The following is a 22990-nucleotide window of genomic DNA, read 5'->3' as shown; positions in this document are numbered from 1 at the left end:
ATTCCATTTACTTCATTTCGTGTTTACCATAGCAGGCCAGCTCAGTGCTATTAGAGACTCCACTCTTTCCTCCTCACCAGCATTGGCCTTTCGCGAGACTCGTCAACGCCAGTTTTTGGTGGCTCGGTATCTCTGTAAAACAAAAGAAAATCAGCAATGGCGGATGTAATTTGGCAGGTGTGTAAAGCCTCTTTTAGACGCTTTACAGATTTACCCACAGATCGTAGGTCGGCGTGTCAAGCAAGAAACATTCCATTGAAATGTTGTTGCACTGGCTCTTTAACCTTTGGCATTCTTTCTGTTTAATATTGAACACTGACGTGCTTTCCGAATTCACTGGAACTATGTGCAGTGCTTCAAGTACCATGAGGGCCTTGGGCGTCGACTTCGCACCTCTTAACATACCGCTCAAGCGGCGGATGCAGACGCTGGCGGTGTTGTTCTGCGCGTTCCTCTTCTTCCTCAACGTCGTGTGGGGCGCGGCGCTCTTCGCGTACCTGCTCTTCTTCACGCCCTTCTACTACGTTCCGCTGCTGTACACCATCTGGATGGTCTACGACTTCAAGACGCCCAAGCGCGGAGGACGCCCCAACGGCTGGGTGCGTCGGTGGCTCGTCTGGAAGTACGCCCGGGACTACTACCCGGTGAGCCTGGTGAAGACGGGCGAGCTGGACCCAAACCGCAACTACATCTTCGGCTACCATCCGCACGGCATCTCTTGCGTGGGTGCCTTCCTCAATTTCGGCACTGACGCGACGGGCTTCAGCGAGCTTTACCCGGGCATCACAACGCTGCTGCTCACGCTCAACATAAACGTCCATTGTCCTTTGTCGAGGGAACTCTGCCTGCTTTACGGTGAGTACCGGGTGAACACCAGCACATCACCGGAGTGTCGACACCCCTACAGCGGAGGCATCAGGCACTATAACACCCCCTAGATAGAAAGGCCATACTGTTGTGTTCTTTAGCGTCATGTAACGCCACAGTTCACACTGTTCATACAACGTAAAACGACAAGGTGTTCCGTGCAGATATGCCATAAATATCCGGGGACATGCCTCAAGGATCTTCGAAGCATGTTCGCTTTCTATGCTTCAAAGATGCCTCCAGGCACTTTTTGTAGGACCAGCGTTCCAGGACCATCATAGAAGGTAGGCCTCAGACGGTGTCTGCAGACTGTCTTTTGTATGACATATTGACAGTGTGATCCCGTTATCAGAGGTCGGACAGGGCTTCCAGCCAAACGCTGATGCAGCCTTCGTGTACTATCTTCGCCCGCGTCTGCCTCTTTAAACTGGCGCCGAAGATTTTACACTACGGCTTTGTTACGTGTCCACGATTGTTCTTGCCCCTAAGTAAGGCATTCTTCCTGTTTAAGCACTCTTTCCGCATATATGAGCTACTCATTGATGCATAGTTTTGAGCGTCAATAGCGTTAAAAGTGCACATCGCTAGGCGCCTTCTGGTTATGGTTGGTTCAACGATGATAACCACGTAATATGACGAACAGATGATGACAATGCACTTTTGACTCTGTCTGATTGGTCCCATCAGCTCGGAGGTTTGGCTGCGCCTGGGCTTTAGGTGAAACGAAGTTTGCAAGTTTGAGCTTCACTCAGGTCTGGTTTGAAAGTTTTAGCCCAGACCTGGGTTCAGTACTCAAGCGCGTCTGCATTTCAACTGTGTTACTCACCTTAAACATTGACGGCCGAATTCATAAACGCTACTCGCCTCGAAACTCCGCTTAAACTCCACTTGACAGTTTTGTGCTTCATAGTTTAAACTCGACTTGAAACCTCATTCGACTGAGAAAACACCCGGAATTCTCTGCAATATCTCGAGGTAGTTTCGGAGCTATTTCAAGATATTCTTCGAGACTCGAATTGGTCTTTGGGTGTCGTGGCAGCCGACACGTCATTCACGGAAATCGTAAATTTTGGCATCAATACCTACGAACTCCTGCAACCCAGCGTAGATGAGAGCCTTCCATTGTCACTCAGTCGTTTCAAAAACCGGCTGAAAACGATGGTGGTGTTCTACGACCGCAAATTTTTCGCGCTTTACTGCTTAACAAAAGCGACGATGGCCAGACTTCTAAAGTTCCTGTGCGAGAGAGCAGTCGTGGTCTTCCGATCCCTTTAATGCTACAGCTCTTGATCGCGCCGCAGTTCAACTGCGCTGGGACATTCAGGTGCACGGTAACCGGCGTCCTGGTAGATGTGTTGCAACCCACAGTGGGGGGGTGCCGGGTCATAGGGCGATAGTTGCGGCTCATCGCCAACACGTTGTGCCACCGTCTTGTCAAGTTCCCGGGGATCATGGCGTGAAACTTGTATTAGCTCAACTTATGGAGTGCAGTTTCTTGGTCGACTATACCTATCTTTATATTTTTATTTGATGACTGTCAATGCGCAAAGAAGATAAAAAAAAAACGATTGCGTATTGCCCAGGTTACAAGCGTCAAAGATTAATTCTAAATAATAATTGAAGAAAGCTAAAAAAATCACGGCCCCTATGATAAAGATAGTGTCTTATCAACTACAACCAATAATGTAAACGTCGACAGATCCCAACGGGGTAAATAATAGTAGATTTGGCTTTGCTATGCTTGATGAGTTGTATACGTTTTTGTTAGTTCTGCTTGAAACTTTTATCACAAACGCGCATGAATGCCGTTAATCATTTTTTGAACGTGGAACAGCACACATTGGAAACTTATGTTTATGGTCTGAAGTTTTAGCAACGAGTTAAAAAAAACTTGAGGTATAACAAATAAAATACGCAAAAGAGTGAAACAACATAGTATACTTCCATCATTTTATTATTGCGAAGCAAAAAGAATGCGCAACAATGCGGCACTGTACATATTATACAAAACTATATTTTAACACTATACGCCCTCAGTGAAATACACAGAAGGCTCTCATGCAGTACCATGTGTTACGAATAATCGAAAACAGATGGCACGGCAGATTGCCAAGAAGGAAGCTATATACAGATATTATCTTGCAACTCTTGCGAAAAGCCATGCAGCCCAGAAATGGCTCCTACCTGTTGACACGTCGAGTCATTACGTATACAAAATTATAACATTATTATAACGGAATTGACGTCAAAGAACGCAAGGCACAACACGTGGTAAAATTCTTATCGCCAGAACATTTTAATTTTAAATGGCTACTGAAATGACGGAACTCGTTGATAAGACGCGAGTTTTAAAACAAAGCGGATGATACAACCCACAAAAATCAATAAAGAATATTCACTCGCTGAACTCTCAAGAGACACGTCAGCACGGGAGTCGACCTTGGATGAAAAATGTCAACGCGACAAACACACACAGATTCCTGACCCGATACATACTTTTCACAAAACGCGCTTGTGGTGCGATCACTTCCTGAGGACATAAGTACAGAAATCCAACGCTCATTGGCCAGTGACAGAGTTCTCTAAAACGATAAACAACCGACATCTTACAGTTTTTACCCTTGCTACCAGCTGTGATTTTGCGGTGATACGAAAATATCTGTGGAGTGTTATAATTCTGCAAAAACACTTCGCGTAACGGTGTTACAGTTGTAACCTTGTGAATGGCATGTTTTCATTATACAGGCAACGGTATTTCAGTTCAGATGAAATATTCAGGACGATGTACTGTCATCTAAAAGGTTACAGAGCTGTTCCTTGTCATTGATAGAAGTAGATGTTGGCCTCTTTTTTGCTTCTTTTACTCAACATTTTTGTCTTTTTTTGTTTTATTGCTTAGAGAGTACGAGATGGCTCTCGTATTTCTAATGTGTAGAGAACACGGGGTCGGTGATCTCCGGTAGCAGGCATACCTTGTAAAAGAAAAGCAACCGTAGAAGCGTGGTCATGCCAGAATTTCTCACCACGCTGGACAACTTCTGTATGAGTGTCGCCTGAGTTCCACACTACGAGAAAGCAGTACCTCATCTTCAAAATGTTCAGTTGTACATAATTCTGGTTAAAAAAATGAAAAAAATTCTTGAGGAACAGATTTGAGTCTTGTCCAGAATGAAGGCCGAAACCTTTGCTTGATTTCGACGATTCAAGCAGTGTCTTGCTGTCGGGGCACTTCACTTCAATGAGTCCATCGTCTCTAATCAAGCCGTCGGGAGAATCCGCAAAATATCACTGTTCTATGTCCATAAATAAACCGCATCTTTCTACGATGTTGTTTGTCTTTTGCCTGTACTCCTGAATTTCTTTGAGCCAATTTTTTTTTTTTATCACGCTTCATGGAGGCTGTTAGGAATGGTGACGCGTAGAGAATGCAAAGGAGCAGTTTGCCGCAGAGCGTCGTTGGTAAGCGCTTGCAAACCTCCCCGTACATGGAAGCTGTCAGGCGATCTCATCTTTCGAGAGCCCACCTTTCATTCGCAGACTGCCCGACTGCTGCTCTCTAGAGCTGATGTTGTTGAGGGCCGGTGACTTGAAGCATGGCTAGTTTCCTTTGGACCTTTGCTGAACTCTCCTCTTCAGAAGGTTCGGCTTGAGGCTGTTCAGCATTAGGTCCGTACTGTTCGTCCCATCCGGCGTGTTCACTTTGGATTTCCATCGAGGGTTTGAGCGCGATGCTTGGATGATGTGGCGGCCAGACGCTTTCTCTTCACTTTTCGGAGGTACCGTTTCAGGTAGAAGAAGTAGATGGAAGAGGATGCCATCGACTTTTTCCCACCGTTGTACGAGATTACTGCTCCAACACACCGTCATTGGTACGATCCTCTTCGCCCGTGGTTTACGCGATTTCCACCAGAAAATGTTGAGACTCCAGACATGTAGTTTCCTCCACATGACTGGTAGAGTTCACAGCAAGTGAAGAAGCTTTTTCCGCGAGATTATTCGTGGTCCTCATCAGGTATGTTTGTAGCGTGAACGGGGGATCTTCAAATGGTGTTGATGCTTGCTGCTGACGCTGCTGACAGTATAGTTAGAGAAGCAGTCGTTATGCGTTAAATACATGTATTGGTTCATTTCGCAGATTTCTGGCGAGCTCTTGCGTTGTATGCTTGAGTGCATCGGATGTAGAGACAGCTCCTTTTGCCGCGGCTGTCAATCTTACAATTTTTACATTTGTCAAATGCTTTGCGTGACTTCCTCCTGAGCTCCTTATGCCGTAGACTGACTTGGTGTAGTTCTTAATAACATGGTTAACTCAAGACACATTTGTTGTCATTCTTCCATAATCAACAATGGTTTTGAAGGCCTTTTCGACGTTAAAATCTCCATTTTCTATAACTCTTCTGTGCTCTAAGCCATGCATATCGCGGCTTTCCCGGAGTCCTTCGGCGACGATATTAGACTTCATTGCAGTTGAAGGTCCGTCCCAGTTTCTGAAGCAGGCGTGATTGCGTGGAGTCGCATTCTTGCTCATGTAAAAATTGCAAGTACATCAATACTTGTTACGAACAGGGAGGTATAGGATGTTTCTTGTTCATTAGCAAATGATGACAGCAACACCTGAGCTTGACGTATATCGGTGGCCGTAACTGCAGTGGGCCCAGGCACCATCGGCGACGACAGTTATGTAGGGCACTCCATCCTCAGCGTAGTCTCCGATTTCTCATGGCATTATGTGCTCCTTTTTCCAGCCGCGACCATTTCAGAGAGCAAAGAGTTTGCCCACTTCAACCCTATGCTTTCTTCATACCTGCTGCATATTTTCGGCGACATGCAAGAAATCTTCAGGAGATAGAATATCTCTTCCATCGAGCTGAACCCATTTCCAGTGCATAAGGTGCTCATTGAAGCAGCCTCGTTGATGTTGGTTTACTTCGAGTGCTTAGTCGAAATGACCCGTTCTTCATTGCAGTGCGTGCACACAAACCTAAACTACGAGCATAAGGCCAGCCTTCGCTCATGTACAAACTGAAATGTGCCACGCGTATCCTTCGGGCAATCATGGCGTTCAAGAGTATAGATTTCAGTAATAAAATGCCCAACCTAAATTATTCTTCTACCTTCTACTGGAAGTTCGTCCAGTCGAATATGGCAGACCTGAGCTGTGTATGGTCGCTCATCGTTCGAGAGACAGGTGGAGCTTCCATCGCTTGGATTGGTGGTGGTGATGCTGAGTAGATTGAGTAGACTCGAGGCTGATGAGCTTGCTGGTGGCGTGAGCCCTGGTTCAGAACAGTGCGTCCGATTTCACATGGAGCTGTGAAATGGAAACGAAATATTAGCAAAATAGATTAACATTCATTTTAACATCGTAACACTGAGACAATAAAAATATTATTTTCTCATTATTATTCGAGCTCCCACGCTGTCTCACGTTTTGTTTCACCGTGAAAGCAACAACACAACACCATCATATACTAAATAAAAAAAAGGTGGATTTTTTTAATGAGAACTACAGAGTTTTTTTTTTTTGTTTTGTTTTGTATAGATATACGAGCTTGGGAGACAAACCGCCCTCATGACTGTGAGGTAGTGCCTATAGGCACCACCTCACAGCCATGAGGGCGGTCTGCCCATTTATTGCTGCATGGTTACCGGTGCAGGTGAAATATTTAGCCGGCACACGGGGAAGCTAGCCTGTCATATTTAACATGCATCCCACAGCATTGTTACAAGACCATAGGCCGGTACAATGCCCATCGACATCGAAAGGGGCACGTGCAGAGATCGAGCCGAAGATCCTCGATTTCTGCACTGCGAATATTTTCTTTACCTAAATACTCGGACAGCGGCATATTTTTTTGCAGTATATTATCTAAAAATTCAAACACGCACTATTTCGAGAATCTAAAATTAGCTATCTAAAATATAGTGACGATTGTGGGCAATTAAAGCGCAATCTGATCATCGTTTGGCTCCTCTCGGAGGTCGGAGAACATTGCATTCTCCAATGGCCGTTCTGGTAAACAGCTGCAACGAGCAGCTTGCAACAAGCTCTACGCTAGAGCACTGCACGTGCAGGAATTCTCAGGCCCGGCCGACTCGGCCAGGTGGGTACACGGAATACGTTCTTAAAATGTGAGCCCGAAGCCGGGCCGTTCAGGCAGTTTTGTAGACGAAATCCCGACTAAGTTCCCCCCCCCCCCCCCCCCCCCCCCCCCACCCGCCTGACAGGGGCGATATAACAGCGAGCCGAGTCGTGTTTTTAATATTTTCAAACTTTTGCACGCCCGACTCGGATTGGTTGGCTTGGGCGGCCCCGGCTGGGCGGGTCGGCTTGGCCCGAAATTGTTTTTGTCACAGTCCCGAGCCCGGCCCGAGCCCGTGAAAAACATGCACTTCTCGACCCGGGCCCGGCCTCAAGTCGGTCAGGGCTCGGACTTTTGGGCTGGCCCAAGCCCAAAAGTCCCAAGCACTTTACACGAGCTTACTGGCACTAGAGGGACTCAAGGATACTCGCACGCAACGCCATTGACCAAGAAAATCCTTTGTTGCGCTGTAATTTCGACGACAAAACCGAGTGTTTTCATTCAATCTCTGGCAGGGTACTAGGGCAGTCCACTCGCACTACACCGCTCGGTATAAGCCACTGATTTTTCCATGATCTGCGACCGCCTTTTGGGCATCATCGTCTGTTTGTATAATAGCAGTAAGGGCTGCAAGAGAGGTCACTTGGAGGTCGTCGATGCGGTCTCGGCCCCGTGCGAAGGCAGGACAGTACTTTATAAGATGCCACAAATCTGCGCGGCACTGTTGGAGACAGTGGCTGCATCTTGGTGGTGCGGCTGACACAGGTGGCGGCTGCCACTTACTGATTATGTGTGGTGTGTAGGCCGCGTTCGCGATGACTTTGTTTATAAAAACTTCTTGCTGCCTAGAAAGTCCTTTGATGACAGGCGTCTGGGGTGTAGCCTCCATGATACGCTGTTTGCTAGCGGTCTTAATGGAGGTGCGAATGAAGTGCATGTACGCTATATGCCTGTTCAAGGGTGTTTCGGTCGGATCCAGGTGATAAGGTGTCTGGAGTGTTGGATTGTCGGGGTGCGGGGTGGCGTAAGTGTGGTCCGTCCCGCGTGCCTGTACGGCTGCTGCATGCGCCGCAGCATTACCCCCGTCATTCGCTGTATGTCCTGGGGTCCAGAGTATGGTTACCTTAATTCCAAATTCTTGAAGCATCTGCAGTCTTTTTCTAATTTGATTCGCTGTGGCGTCTTCCGTGGTGGAGGAGCATAGTTCCTGCACCGCTGCGAAGGAGTCGGTTAAGATGCGATATTGGTGTCGGAGGGTCGCGTCTCTGTCAGTGAAAGCTGTGTTCTGTACGTCCTCCAGTGCTCCCCAAATGGCGAGGAGTTCCGCATGGAGTGCGGTGCCCTGTGGGAGAGCACATGAGTGCTGTCCTTGTATGCGAGGGTCGGTGTCGCAGATCCAGGCCATGCTGACTCTGTCGTTTCTTGCCGTTGCGTCCGTATAGACGTTGACAATGTCTGCACTGCTAGCGTGCCGGCAGCTTCGACTGCGCCTAACCTCTGCGGCCAATCTGAGCATAGGGCGGTTGGTGAAGCTTCCATGCGGGGCAGTTTCCCAGTGTGAAATGATCCCACTGACGTCCGGCATTGTATCGCACCGTCGCCTTCGGTCCCATAGGGTTGTCAGCTTTCCCTGGTAGGAGTTGTCCAAGCGGGACTGCATTCGGATACAGGCTTCGGTAATGATGGTCTGGATCGGAGGTATTGGTGCCAACTGATGGAGGAGGGTCATCCTAGTGTGCTTGGGCAGCCCCGTTACTGTACGCAGGGTGGCTCTGTGTAATTGTTCTATGTCGCGTAGGTCTTTCGGAGAGAGTTCGTATACCGGCGCCCCATAGAGGACTCTGCCTACTGCAACCGCACGCGCAAGGGTTGCGGTTGAGCTTTGTCGCGCCCCGCCATACTTGTTGGATATGCGGCGGACGGCGTGAAGGAGGGGTGTCCAGTTCTTACGTAATGTTTGAATCCACTTGTGTGTGCTATTACAGCTAGCGACCTGGGCGCCAAGGATGCGAATATGTCCATTTGTTGAGGTGATTGGTGCCGAGCCGAGCACAAGGGTGATTTGCTTCCGCGGGTTGGTGACGCGCTTTCCGTCTATGCTGATGAGTTCGACCTTCTCGGGCGATAGTTGCAGCCCCAGTTCATCTAGGGTTTTCTCTAGACTTAGGACTGCTGCTTGTAGTTCAGTTTGCATTTGTTGTTCATCTAGGTGGTCGCTAGCTTCAGTCCATATTGTAATGTCATCTGCATAAATAGTAAATCGTGCCGTGGTGTCTCGTTCCAAGGCATCCGCTACCCTTGCCATGGCGAGATTGAAAAGCATTGGCCCGAGTATCGAGCCCTGGGGCACGCCTCTGTCAAGGTAGAATGTGCATGGCGTCCACCCCGGTGCGGTTCCGTGAAGGCGTATGGGTCTACTGTGAAGAAAAGAACGAATCCAGTTGTAGGCTCGTTGGCTGGGATATCTCTGAGCCAGTTCATGAAGGATGACTTCCTGCCGAACGTTGTCAAAGGCCTTTCGCATGTCAATGGCCAGGACATAGTCAGGCATGAGTTTCCGGGATTTCCTGTTGATCACTCGTCGCAGAAGCCAGAGGCAGTCGTGCGTACCCATGTTAGGACGAAAGCCTGCCTGCGCCGGGTGAAGGCCCGGTTGGACGTATTCGAGGTAGTGTTGCATCCGGGCGAGTATCATTCGTTCGATAAGTTTGCATATCGTTGGCGTAAGTGATATGGGGCGTAGGTTCTCGGGCTTGGTGGGGTCCTTGTTGCCTTTAGGTATCGGATATATGAGCGAAAGCTTGAGTGTATCAGGCACAGAGCCCTGTTCCCAGGTGTCATTAATGATGTCAAGTAGCTTTTGTTGTGCTGAAAGAGGAAGATTTCGAAGGTCTTGACAATTGACGTTGTCGTGTCCTGGGGCTGAGCGGGCCTTACTTTTCAATAGTGCCGCGGTAAGCTCCCCCAAGGTGAAGGGAGCGTCAAGCCCTGGGTCAAGGTTTGTTATTGTTCGCTCCGGAAGATCGGGTGCTGGGCTGTCGCGAGCGTGCGGGAAGAAGGTCCGTATTACCTTCGTTTCCACTTCCACTGGGTTGCCTTGCAGTAGAAGGCCTTTCAGTGGGGGCTGTCCTTTCTTCTTCCCGAGCATGCTGCGGAGAATGCCCCATAGGCGCTGAAGCCCAGGAATTTCTCCGAGCTTCGCGCAAGTGGAGTGCCACGTCTCCGTCTCAAGTAGCTGCTGGTGGGCTTGTATGGTTTTATACTGATTTTTAAGCTGCATGAGATCGCGGTGGCGCTTACCGCCATAGCGGTACCGGTGCGTGAGTTCATGTACTCTTTTCCAGAGGTTTGCAAGGTGTGCGTCCATGCACGTTGTTGTCTCGTCGCATTCAATCATCTCTGACGCCGCGGGCTTAGCGCTGTATATGATGCTGGCGAGCTGCTCGAAGGAATCGAAAGGCTGTTGCTGCGTAAGCTGGCGGTAAATGTTCCAGTCGATACGCGCGTGCGCGCTTCGCTTTCGCATCTTCTTGCGGTTAAGGGTAATGAGGATCGGATAGTGATCACTGCCCCAGGTGATGGACATTGTGTCCCATTTACGGACAAATCTTGGAGTCGCAAAGGTAAGGTCCGGTGTGGTGTCGCGCTGTCGGGAGTGCAGCCCCACTCTTGTGGCCGTGTCAGGTGCATTAACCAAATCGAGAGCGGACATTTCCATGGCGTCGTGAAGGGCATTGCCTCTGGGGTCTGCTTTGCGGTAGCCCCATGCGGGGTGTTGGGCGTTAAAATCACCCCCAATTATGATGGGGTGGGAACCCGCCCGTTGTTGGATGTCTCGTACCCACTGAAAGTCATCCTGTCGTGCTCTCCCTGTGTTTGGCCTGTAGTAGACGCAAACAGCAACAAATGGTTGCTGGCCAGGGGGTTGAATTTTGGCGGCGATCACTTCGCGGTCACCCTTCCCCCCCCCCCCCCCCCCCCCCTTCCCCTTCTTCCCCACTGCGGCCTCGAGCCATCCTTGTCATTAAAGGACTTCAATCAATTCAATCTCTCCTTCGCAAAACCTGATGACGTAGCTGGGCGGTAGCAGTAGCGCCAAGTGACGATATTTGAATGAGGCTCATAGATTGGACCCGAGCATGGCGTGGACACTCGATTTGGGCTCGTGATAATCGACAGCTCGAGATGCATTCGGGTAGTGGCCCGTGTCCAATCGCTGCAATGACGACAACAGCTGAACCATAACAATGTCTTGAAGTCAGCGCGTGTCCTGTGCTTTGCCAACCCCAGCGCGTGGCTATGATCAACATTAGCGGCATATGGTTGGCTCCAGATCCCGTGGCCGCTTGTTCTGGCTGCGAGTTGAGGAGGTGAACTCTGCTCGTTTTTCTTTATTTTTCTGCGACTTCGATTGCGTGTGGTGAAAAACGAACGGGTATTTCCCACGTCATTAACGGCAGGGATCCGTTCTGAGCGGTATTTGCGCAAAATACAAAAATCTTTGCATCGCCACTTTAAGATTTCTTAAGGTATTACGCTGCCTTCGTCAGAGGAAGATGGACATACTTTACCACCCAAAAGTTTCGTTATAGTTTTATTGCCAGGCAATTATTATGGTGTCAGAAGGCTACCCAATCAATATTGTAATACACCGTGACGTATATTTATATTAAAGTAAAGAAACGCAACTGCTCGAAACCGAAACTGAACTGCGGAGGAAGAAGATATAGGCTCCTTGCACTGACGTCACATCGCACACATTTGAACACCAAGTAAAAGGAGGAGAGGGAAGCTGCTTTTGTAAGAATTTTGAGTGACAGGGTAATCTTCTATAATCTCCTGGGAGGAGAATGGCGACGCCTGTGCAAACCCGGGAGGCACAAAGGAGGATCCTGATAAGAGGGGAGCTCCTTCTTCCCCTCTTCTCTGGGGGGCAACGGAAATGACGTCATGTGCAAGCCACGTATATGGAGGAGGAGAAAGTTTGCGGAAGTCAGGTGGCTGTGCAACTTTTTTTTTTTTCTTCAATCAACGTATTTGCGTCTTTTTAGAAAACACAAATATGGGAATCATATTTTGTTCCTAATTTTAATATTGAGTACGTGCCTTCGATGACCCATTTGTGTCTAAACAATAGAAAACGGCACGCGACCACGGAGGAGAGAGTGAGCGCGACTCAAACCGGCCAGTTTTTGATCAACGGTTTTTCGGGCGGAAAAAAAAAATTCGAGTCGCAAAGTGTGTTTTTTTTGTAGTTGGGCTCTGATATGTCATGTACAAATAAAAACCTTGTCGAGCATAAATACCCTGTCAGTGTCCATTTAAACGAAACGTCTTACCTCGATATCTGTAGAGCTTTCTTTCGCTGTTGAAGCGGCAAGCTTCTGGCAGTGCCTTTTTTTGCTTCCTTGCTGTCATCGTTGTTGGTGGGAAAATAGAGCCAACAAGCGACCATCAGAGTTTTACGCTGTCATCGCCGCGGGTCAATATACATCTGGGGCTAACACCTTCATCGGCTAACTGATCACCGAGTTCGTCGCCCGTGGCGATTGGTGAAGGGCCGCGCGTGACGTGTCGCAAACGCTATCAAGTTTGTCACGTGTGCCTCTAAAAGACGGGACCAACTGAACGTCGCCATCTGCGGCATTCGCAAATTTTTGATGACCTTATCGTGGAACCAAATAATACATTTATAGTTCGTCTGCCCCAGAGATGTATGTACTATCGGGGAAAAATGAAATGCGAACAGAGGAGCGCGTGGCTCGCGGTACAGGCTGCGCCGCCTGGAAGTGAGCCTAGGAGCGAGGGTGCGTGGCCTACTTCGATGTGTTCGCGCCTCTCGATTGGCGCTCCCCCTGCTTCGGCAGTGCGCCTCTCAGTGCGCTGAAAACTGTCACCGCTATCTTTGCCTGCTCGGCGAGTGCGGCGAGCTTCTTTGCACTGCACGCGCTGAGCCAGCAAAGATAGCGGTGATAGCTTTCAGCGCACTAAGAGGCGCACTGCTGAAGCTTGGGGAGCGCAGAAGGAGGGGCGTAAACACATCAAAGTAGGCCACGCACCCTCGCTCCTAGGCTCACTTCCAGGCGGCGCAGCCTGTACCGCGAGCCACGCGCTCCTCTGTTCGCATTTCATTTTTCCCCGATAGTACATTACGGCTACCAGGCTACCGCCCGCCGGCTTCATCACCGAGCCCATTAGAAACCACGTGATATATTGTTCAGACCTGCGTATCTACGAAACAATATACCACTTGTTTTTTTTTAATTGGCTTATGATGACATGGTGTAGAAAACCCGAGACTGTGGTAAAAGCAGGGAAACGGTGTCGAAGAAGAAAGACAGTGGAAAAGAACGTCTCAAAAGAGACGTACTTTTCCCCCGTCTTTCTTCTTCGACACCGTTTCCCTGCTTTTACTACAGTTTGAGACGTTATTTTCCCCTGTCTTCCCTCTTCGACACCGTTTCCCTGCTTTTACCACAGTCTCGGGTTTTCTACATCATGATCAACATCCACCAGCTCGCCTGCGCACTCACTGTTTTTTTTTTTTTTTATAATGGTACCCGACAGGCTGCAACTTAGGGTTTAGCCCATCGCAGGATGCGATGCAGTATATGTGTCGGATGGTTACTGAAAGTGCTACAGAGGGTATGCCAATGCCCGAGACTTATGAGTTGTCTGCTGCTTCATTTGAGCCATCTGTGTCGCCAAAGTAAAGGGGGGGGGGGGGGGGGGGAGGGGGGGCTGGGGCGCCTCATTTTAGATGTTATCTGCGGATTTTTAACCTCTCCACCCTCATTGCTGAGAAGTGAAAATCGAGACCCCACATCAGATATTCCGTCAGCACCTTCAACAGCTTTGACCCTTGACCTTCGTTGCGCTCATTCAGTAACAAACCTGAAAAGTGGTGACGCGCACCTCCGCAGCGGTTGCGCAAATGTGCAAACTAATGTTTTTTCAACGTCACCATTCATTTTTACGTGGTGTTTGTGTTCGTTGCAAACCCGTAGATGGTCTGCAAAAATACAAGAAATAACAAAAGCTAGACTGCTTAATTTCTGCTCAATTGTTGCCTGTAAAACATAACTTTTTCATCCAACATTGTTTTTTTATCTTTGATCACCCGCGTACAGGTAATCAAATAACACGAGATAAAATAGTGTCTTGAGTTATTTTGTGATTGTTTCTTTTTATTTGTTATCTGGAAAGCAAGCGACAGCTCTTCCGTCCCTTCAAAGGGGCCATGAAACGAATTTTAAGATGGAATAAATTATTTCAAATTGGGACTTTACTAATCGCATATCGTTTAGTTGGCCAAAAGGAAGAGGGTAGAAAGTCAAAAGCCAGCTTTTCGGTACGAACATTTGAAAATATAGCGGACTATGTTGTACCTTCTTTCCTTCGAAAGCCCTTCGCCTTTTCACTATGATACATCCGCGGTTCCCAAAGCGCGTCAGCGGTGCCAACCTGACGTCAGCCGAGCCCAGCTCACGCATTGGACACGAGAACTGTGTCACTCGGACGTATGCGCTCGTCAACAATAGATCTGTCGACGAATATTCGGATTCGCGTTCGTGGCCAGTAAGTGCCCTGACGGAACTTATCGTCACTGGGGAATGACAAGTTCTATGGTGTGCATAAAAAGCACGCTGGAAGCTAAGTGTCATCGCACCGGTACCGAAGAATGTCACGACGACGTGATTTCACAGGAAAAAGAAGTAGGAAAATTGTTTCACGACCCCTTTAAAGGGGCGATGCAACAATGTTTGTACTTTGCGCAAATACCGCTTAGAACGGATCCCTGACGTTAATGACCTATAAAATACGCGTTCGTTATTCACCCCACGTAATAGAAGTCCCAGGAAAAAATTAAAGAAAAACAAGCAGCGTTCACCCCCGCAACTCGCAGCCAGAACAAGCGGCCACGCGATCTGGAGCCGATTATATGCCGCCAACGTTGATTATACACTCGCAACAAAAGGATTGTCGTAGGGTACGACCTTTGGGGTAGTAAGAAGCCGTCACAGATATCGCTACCCCCCCTTCGTTATACTAGCAACCCCAAAGGCAGTCACACGGCACGCAATCAACAGGTAATCAAAGTGAGCACCCCCAAAAGAAACATGGCGGCTGGCAAGCGACAGGGGAGCGATACGAGTAAGGCCTAGCGAGCTGGACTGCTTTTTTTCTAAAATACGATTCTCAAGTGCGTGCGCCCGTTCGCTGCCTTCCGTGCGCACTAAAGCACTCCAAAACGCGCCTCGAAGCACCGGCACCGCACTTAGTGGGGGATTCGCGGGTTTGTCCGAGACTGCTTTCGCGCAGCCGGCTGCATTTGCTTCGCAGCCAGAAAACATTCAAAAAAGGAATCGTACAGCGACAAATGGAATGATGTCTTTATTGAACAGAGCATCTGCTTGCTGTGCTTGCCGTAAGTGATTCGGCGTTTTCGGTTGACAGCGCCGATGCGAAGCATCACCGATTCAAGCGGCGTCGGTTCCGATCGTTCAACGCTCCTGCTCACCTGTTCGCATTCGTTATCCAGTTTCAAGTCCCTGGTAATCCTCACCGCGTCTGTGCACGCACTTGGAGCTGTACACCGCACGGAACACCCGTTCAACTTGCTATGGGACGGATCAGGTGTGGTACTGATCCTACTGGGACGAGAGAGAGACCGAGAGCCGAACCCAAGCCTCCGCAGGCTGCTCCGTGGAGCCATGGAATGCCTCCATGTTTTTCACCCAAATAAATAGACATATAAACGCACGACTCCTTGAATTGGGCGGCGACAAGCGCCACCTAATGGACAACGTTCAAACTAACAAAAAAGAAACTAGCTAGCATTTATTGCGAGCGCCTCGCCAGACATACACCAATTTCACACCACACTTCACACATTCGCGACATAGAGGTAACATATGCATTGTCTACATGAGCGCGTGTACAAACAGCACAAGGTATAACACAAGACACTGACACTTTCCATTCCTATACACACGGAAAGTGGTCACCACCAGCTTATATACTGCTGTAATTTTTGTAACCGATTAGGCTGGTGACCACTGTCATATTTTGCATAAATACAAAAAGACTGTCCAAGATTTACCCGTATATAATATTTTCCCCTACCGCCCTTAGGAAAGCGCTCTTATCTCTAATGTAATCCACTGCAAAGGTGAACTGCAGGTTATAAATAAATTTGAATAGTCGCTACACGTCACGTTTTCGTCAGTTTCGTTTTCTCGCTAGCCTACACTTCAAGTATACAGAAGCCTGTTTAATGAGTTGTATTAATTATCGAAACTAATTTCTGCAATTCAAATTTTCTGAACATGCTGACGCATTTTCTTTTCTCTTTTTACATATCCGGATGACTTCAGCGGTGGTTGAGTACACGCAAAGTAACATTGAGTACACTGAGCACGCGGAAGTGATCCTGGCGAAGCGCGTCCACCGGTCCCCCCGAAGGCCCCGAAGCATTGTTTCTTTTCTTCTTTTCACTACAATTGTTTCTGCTCAAGCGCGTTTCTTTCAAATGTAGGTTCTATGCGCGAGCGCTCGCGCCACGAGGACAGTGCAGAATTGCGCTTTCGGGCCCGTGCCTTCACCTACGTATGCTAAATTATATAAGCATCAAAGAACGCCGAGATCATAGTTCTCTGCGCCGCACCTGCTGGCGTCTGCAGCAGTACTTTTTCTAAAGCAAAAATCTAAAACAAATAGTGCTTGTATGTTTGCCAACGCCTTATTTTTGAAAATACACTTGGAATCTTTTATATAGATAAATGGAGCGCGCGCCGGAAGGTCCGAAATCCTAGTCCTTTTGGGATGACACACACATCCATTTGGGATGACCGACACTTGCCCTAGCGGCCCTGCCATTGTTTGAGGCATTTTTTAAACGCCATTTTGGAAATGGACTTCAGCTGGGCCGTCATATTCCGCATTATATCTTCTTGTGACCCACATAGGGTCCCTTTCAGCGGCATTTTTATCTTGGGGAAGGGCCAGAAATCACAAGGAGCGACGTCGGGAAAGTAGAGAGCCTGATCATGCGTGCTGTGTCTGGCCAAGAAAGTCAATCAGATGCAAAGAACGAGCTGGTGCAGTCATGGTGCCACTGTTGTGTTCCAGCTACCCACAGATCCGGTGTCTCGTGCTGCACGGCATTGTGAAGAGTACTAGCAGAAGATACGTTCAGGTAGTACTCTTTGGTAATGTTTTAACCTTGTAGTGCATACTCGGGATGCATTACCCCAGGAGAGTCAAAGAAAATGGTCAACATCACTTTGATGTTGCTATGCACCTGTCATGCTTGTTTTCACACCGGGATGTTGAACGTCTCCATTGTGATGACTACATCTTGGTTTCCAGATCGTACGCGTTAACTCATGACTCATCACCAGTGGTGACGGAGTTCAGGAAGCTGGGGTCACCATTTATGGAGTCCAACATGTCTTGCGAGACCTCCAGACAGAGTTCCTTTTGCTCCATAGTGAGCAACGTCGGCATGAATTTCACAGTCACTCTACGTAGACCCAAATCCTCCTTCGAAATTGAATGCACTGAACTGGAACATACTGCCACCTCAGCTGTAGGTTTTTTTAACGGTGCTGCGACGGTCCTGCACAAAAAGAGTCCGCACTTGGTTAATCACCTCGTTATTTCGGCTAGTTGAAGGCCTTCCGGAACGTGCGTCGCTTTCCACAGACGTGCGGCCATCTTTGATCCGGTAGCACCACTTGTTAATTTGTGCAATGTCCATGGCATTGTCACCGAAAGCCTGCTGAATCTTTCTAATTGTTTCCACCTGAGTGTCACCAAGTTTGAACAAAATTTGAAGCAATACATATAATCAAGCCGTAGCATCACCTTAGGAAAAGAAAGAAAAAACGACAAAGACTGGTTGCAATTACTCACTCGGAAGCTGACTGCCAGCGACTCATTTTCTGCGGGCCTGATAAAATTCAGTCATCTGCATTAATGTTCCCTTCAACTCCACACCAGAGGATGCTGTCCGCACTTCATTTGTTTCCGCGGGACAAATTTAGGTCGGATACCTTCACATACTGCAAAATGCGGCACGCCAAACCTGAGGGGGCACAGGCACGTAGCCAGAGGGTGCTTAGGCTCGGAGGGTGGGTGGAACGTGCTACCACAGGTTATGCTCTCTTCTTGTCAAAGTGCCTGTCAGTCAAGCGAATGGCTTTCAGAATTATTTATGCTTCAAAACAGAGTTCGGAGCTCTCTTCGGCAATTCCACGAGTTGTTCTTGATCTTCTCTCTTTAAAAAGACCATTCTGTGGTCTGGGGTGTTGCCTGTAGGGTCCAAAGATCCAGACACTGAAGCCGTACAGGGTATGTGCTTGCCTCTTTAAAGGGATACTGAACCAAATTTTGAATTTTGCAAAATAAGGCTCTAGAAGCGTTGAACAGGACTCTACGAACTCCAAAACATTACTTGTACATCGATATCTCAAAAGGAATGGCCACACTTTTGGAAAAGAAGGGCGTGACCAAGCGAGGCCTCTGACATCACCGTCCCCCGGGAGAATTTGAGAATGAGGGGGAGCGGCCTTGCTTCAGTTCACCAGCTCGACACGGGACGTAGTGAGGAGGAGAGGGAATGGGGAATCGAATCGTGACGTGCCTTGTGTTGTCGGCCTCGTCAACTGGGTTCAGTCGTTCACTTCTTTTCTAAAAATATGGCGATCCGTTAGAGATATCGCTGTATGAGTGATGTTTTGGGGTTTTGCATCGTCCCGCCTATCTGTCCAGCCTTGTTTTGCGAGTTCGAAAATTCGGTTCAGTATCTCTTTAAAGCTTAGTCGAAAGACATCACGTTTTACCCAGAGGCTCCAGATCAGGCGTGTCACTCTCAGAGGTGTCATCTATATCCAGCCTGATGATGATGGGCTGGATGTGAGCACTAGTGGCATTGCCTTGTTGGAACGCTTCTTCCACCCCAACAATGTGCTTCCAAGCATTGCACAAGCTTTCAGCCGTGACCAACCCAGCTTCATTGATGAGCTATTGAAATATGGCACATCTCGAGAACTCCCGAGTGACTGTGGATGTGCCTTCCTGTCGAAGTCGCGTCTGAAATTCTGCAAGCCTGTCTACCCCCCCAATCCGCCTTTACCTACTGTTTGAACAGAATCTTATCCGATATGTTCTCAGTGTATGCCATTGAAGCCCTGAACCCACAATATGACAGACGTCGCACACAAAAAGATGCCATTCACGTGCTCCATCTCAAACCTTAACATCGAGCCATCGACCTCGTAGCTCCACGGCGAGACGTGCTTCCTTGAAGGGGTGTAATATTACAAGATGAAGATACTGCTTAGGAGAAGACGAGGTGGAGGACAACTAACTCGCGCAGCCGAAGTCCAGCCTTCTGTAACAATCTTCATTCCTATACAAACCACCTTTTCATCGAAACAATATTAATAGTGGAACAGCACCTGGGTCCCGGTGACAAGATGGCATTTCCGGGCTTTCAGTTATGCTGTTCATAAGGAGAGCAACTTTTTTTTATTGTGATCCCATACCTCAGTGTGACATAAGTGAGAACGTGAAGCATGCTTCTTAATCAATGCTTGTGGAAATGTATGAGCAAACTTTCTAAATTTCTAAAAAAATACACAAGATGATGCCTGTTCCAATAAAAACCACCACTGTTTTTAATGTGTTTATTTTCAAAATATAGAGTACAAATTTAAATCGCACGGCTTTCGTTTAAAAACAAATAGCATCAAGTAATGTGATTTAGGTTTAAAACGATGTTCAACTGAAAAACAAGTCTTTATAAGGCGCTGCACACATGGTACACTATGAACAGCCTTTACTATAAGTTAACGAAAGCAGGTCTTGAATCACAAGCAGCTCCAGACTTGCAATGCAAGTGTGCCCATTTTTGTGTGCGAAACCCCGATGGCATGCTCAAGAAGGGTGAGTGTATTTTTGATTTCAGCAGAGTATTTGATGTTAAAAGCCCAGAACAGGCACATCAACAACGACACTGCTTGTGTAAGGCTTGCAGCATCAATGGTCAAACCTTTGACTGTGACCGCATACACTGAAGATGTGAGCACGTCCTCACCAGTGTACAGAATACTTGGGTTCATGTACTGGGCGCCCGGCTCTTGTGACAAGGACAAAGGCCATTTCGATAAAAATACCAACATGCAAATCGCTGCACAATTAAAAACTTTCTCGAGTAATTTCATTCTTATTAAAAGTAAAACTTATACTTCTTTCAATTTGGTAATGCTGTTGGGCTAACGTGCTTTTAAAGTTTATCCAGACATTTTGGGAAAAATATGCAAATCAAAACTTGCTGTTTCGGCAAGACAAATGACATTAAAACAATTCCTCAGAAGGTCTTTACAGACAACCTGGTAATTGTTCAGTATGTTATGTCGTCACATATTTTTCGCAAGAGTAGAGTTTTGGAAACAGTCCCACACTGCAGTTTATTTTGAAGTAAATGATTAAGCACAAAAGGTTGTATGTATCCATATAAACTTGCTAAATTGATCCTCAACTTTCGAGAAAAAAAAATATTTGCAATGTCTATTGTAGTCTCAAGCAAGCGCCCACTCAAAATTCGAGGATAATCACGAAAAATTGGGGGATGGGTGCTTCTGAGGTCCTCAATATGCAAAGGACTTGCTTTTGCATATTTTCGAAATGTTACAAAATTGCGAGACACTTATTGTGGAATGGGTGGATGCTCGCATTTCGCAGTAAATAAAACCCAGTTCGTTTTAAATATTAACTACCATAATTATACAACTGATCTACCCAGTTCACTCAAGCATATCCTTTGTTTCAGGTTGGAAGCTTTTTCTGAGGGTACCTATAAATGCGAAAAAGTACTATTTCTTCAATTGTTGTAGTGTTTTACATCACAACGCTCGGGAGGAGCTCTGCATTTGTTTTTCATCCCATCCTCCCCAAACATAAGGGTTTACAATGTTAGAGATTAGCTTTTTTGTTGGTATGAGAAAGTAGGATTTCTTCTCCCCAAAATAAATATGCGCCTGGTGCGACATAATGGACCTTTTCCGAGAAGCATTCTGCGCACGTGCGAGCGCCCGATGCCAAGCAGCAAAAGACGGCACGAAAAATTGAGAAAATTCAGAAGGAGGCTGTGGATCAGCGAGTAGAACACGTAATTACAGCATATTTATAATTGTGTTACACAGAAAAAGAAAGTGGACAGAAAGATAAACGCAACACTTGGGTGGACGCCACGGATGCCCTTTAAAGTTGCGTTGGGCATGCGCCGCTGCTCAGAGAGCAAAGAAACTGGTAGCGTGGCTCCCATTATAGATTGGTAGCGCAGGTACTTCACTTCCTTGATTTTTAGTTCGTGCAGCCACCGCCTAGTGCCGTCGGTATGTGGAAAAGATCTATTGCTGCAAGCACAACAGCACCCCTGTTATGCACCTTATTCTCATTTAAGCTGACGACAAATTTTGCATTCATTATCACTTTTCACCACAGTAAGTGTTCTGATTACAGCTTTCCAGTTCTGTAAGAAAAAAAAAGAAAATACTGGCGCATCACTCATTCACAAACTGTCGTGCTCTGTACATTATATACCTGTGAACCCTTTTGTTATTATTTGAAATTAATAAACAAGTTGTATCACTTTCCACTTTCCTAGTTATTTGATGTTAATATCCTAATGGGCTTTTCTCTCTAATAATAAATATCTATTTTAATTGAAATAGGCATGCCGAGCAATTCATACTAGGCTCTTCACGAGGTTGTTGCTTCTTTCCTTCAGCAGGCATGGCAGCAAGATCAAGGCACCTTTGGCAAGGAGAGCTGGAGAAAAAAAAAGAAAAATAACATCTTGGAAAATATTGTTTTGCAATCAAATGTTGCCATGGTTATACAATCACAATATACTATCTAGAACCTTTACCAGGTGTTCACTACATTACTTCGTTTTAGCTTTGGCATGTCAACCTATACACCAACTCATGTTAACAAACAAACCGGAGCGCCCCTAGCGGACGCCACTGGCGTCGCGCATGCGCGGTGGATGGTGGGCAAGAAGCCCGCCGTCGCCCATAAACAAACCATCGAATTGTGTTTTTGTCGGCGTCGGTGGGAGTCCCCGTGCTCTTTTTCGCGATAGAATTATTCTACGTACTTCTTACAATGTCTGACTACTTGAGCGGCTTCAGCGAAACTAACAAGGCAAAACTTTGCGTGCATAATGTGACGTGTGGCGATTCATTTCACGTGGACGCCGCAGAATGGGCGCTAAAGTCGGACTCCCACGATGAGATTCTGCTCGCTATTTTCAGTCGCGACGTCGCTCGGACTGCAAAAGCGTGGACCGTAGCTGAGATGGTGGACGTCGATACTGAAAACCGCAAGTAGAATCGGTCATTACAAGTCGGTGATGGCCACTGGTAACAATGATCAACATCTTCTTATCTGTTTACACTTAGCCTACTTACCCCAACCAACCTTCAAAAGTGTTTTGAGGCCTGCACTTAGTTCTTATCGCAATTACCGGGTCAACGTTTGGTTTACGGGCCGCTGTCGTTTGAACGAGCTGACGACAAAAAGCAGCCAAGTTTGAAAGAGCAGACGACAGTTCGAACACATGTGCAATGGAGTACGGGCAAGAAGCACCGCGTCCCGCGTCAACAAACCATTCGAATGTCACGTTGTTGGCGTCTGTGTGTGTCTGCATACTCTTTTTCGCGTTGGAATTGTCGATTCTACGTCGTCATCGCAATGTCTTACCACTTTAATCGCCTGAGCAAAATAATCAAGGCTCGTTACGCCGCTAAACTTTCCGTAAATAATTTGACGTGCGGCGATTCATTCGCATTAACGCCGCAGAATGGACGCCAAAACCATGATGAGATTCTTCTAGCTATTTTCGGTCGCGACGTTGCTCGTGCTGCAAAAGTGTAGAATGTAGCGGCGATGATCGACGTCGATACTAAAAATCGGAAGCGGTAACAGAGCAAGCGTAACAAGTCGGTGATGGCCACCGGCACCAATGA

General features: G+C 47.4%; 1 protein-coding gene across 1 annotated transcript in view; it reads left to right on the top strand.

Annotated features, from left to right (window-relative positions):
* The first annotated feature begins 355 nt into the window (after positions 1-355).
* The window catches only part of LOC8032676 (2-acylglycerol O-acyltransferase 1), a 69971-nt gene continuing 47336 nt past the window's right edge, over positions 356-22990 (top strand). The window contains exon 1 of the mRNA XM_029973086.3: positions 356-855. Within this exon, the coding sequence (XP_029828946.3) occupies positions 366-855 (490 nt within the window). The 5' untranslated portion in view covers positions 356-365. The remainder of the gene's footprint in view (positions 856-22990) is intronic.

The sequence above is a fragment of the Ixodes scapularis genome, unplaced genomic scaffold (genome assembly GCF_016920785.2).
Source record: "Ixodes scapularis isolate PalLabHiFi unplaced genomic scaffold, ASM1692078v2 PGA_scaffold5__190_contigs__length_132052651, whole genome shotgun sequence".
Taxonomy (NCBI): domain Eukaryota; kingdom Metazoa; phylum Arthropoda; class Arachnida; order Ixodida; family Ixodidae; genus Ixodes; species Ixodes scapularis.
Note: the sequence above shows the minus strand (reverse complement) of the source record. Positions and strands in the feature narration are given on the sequence as shown.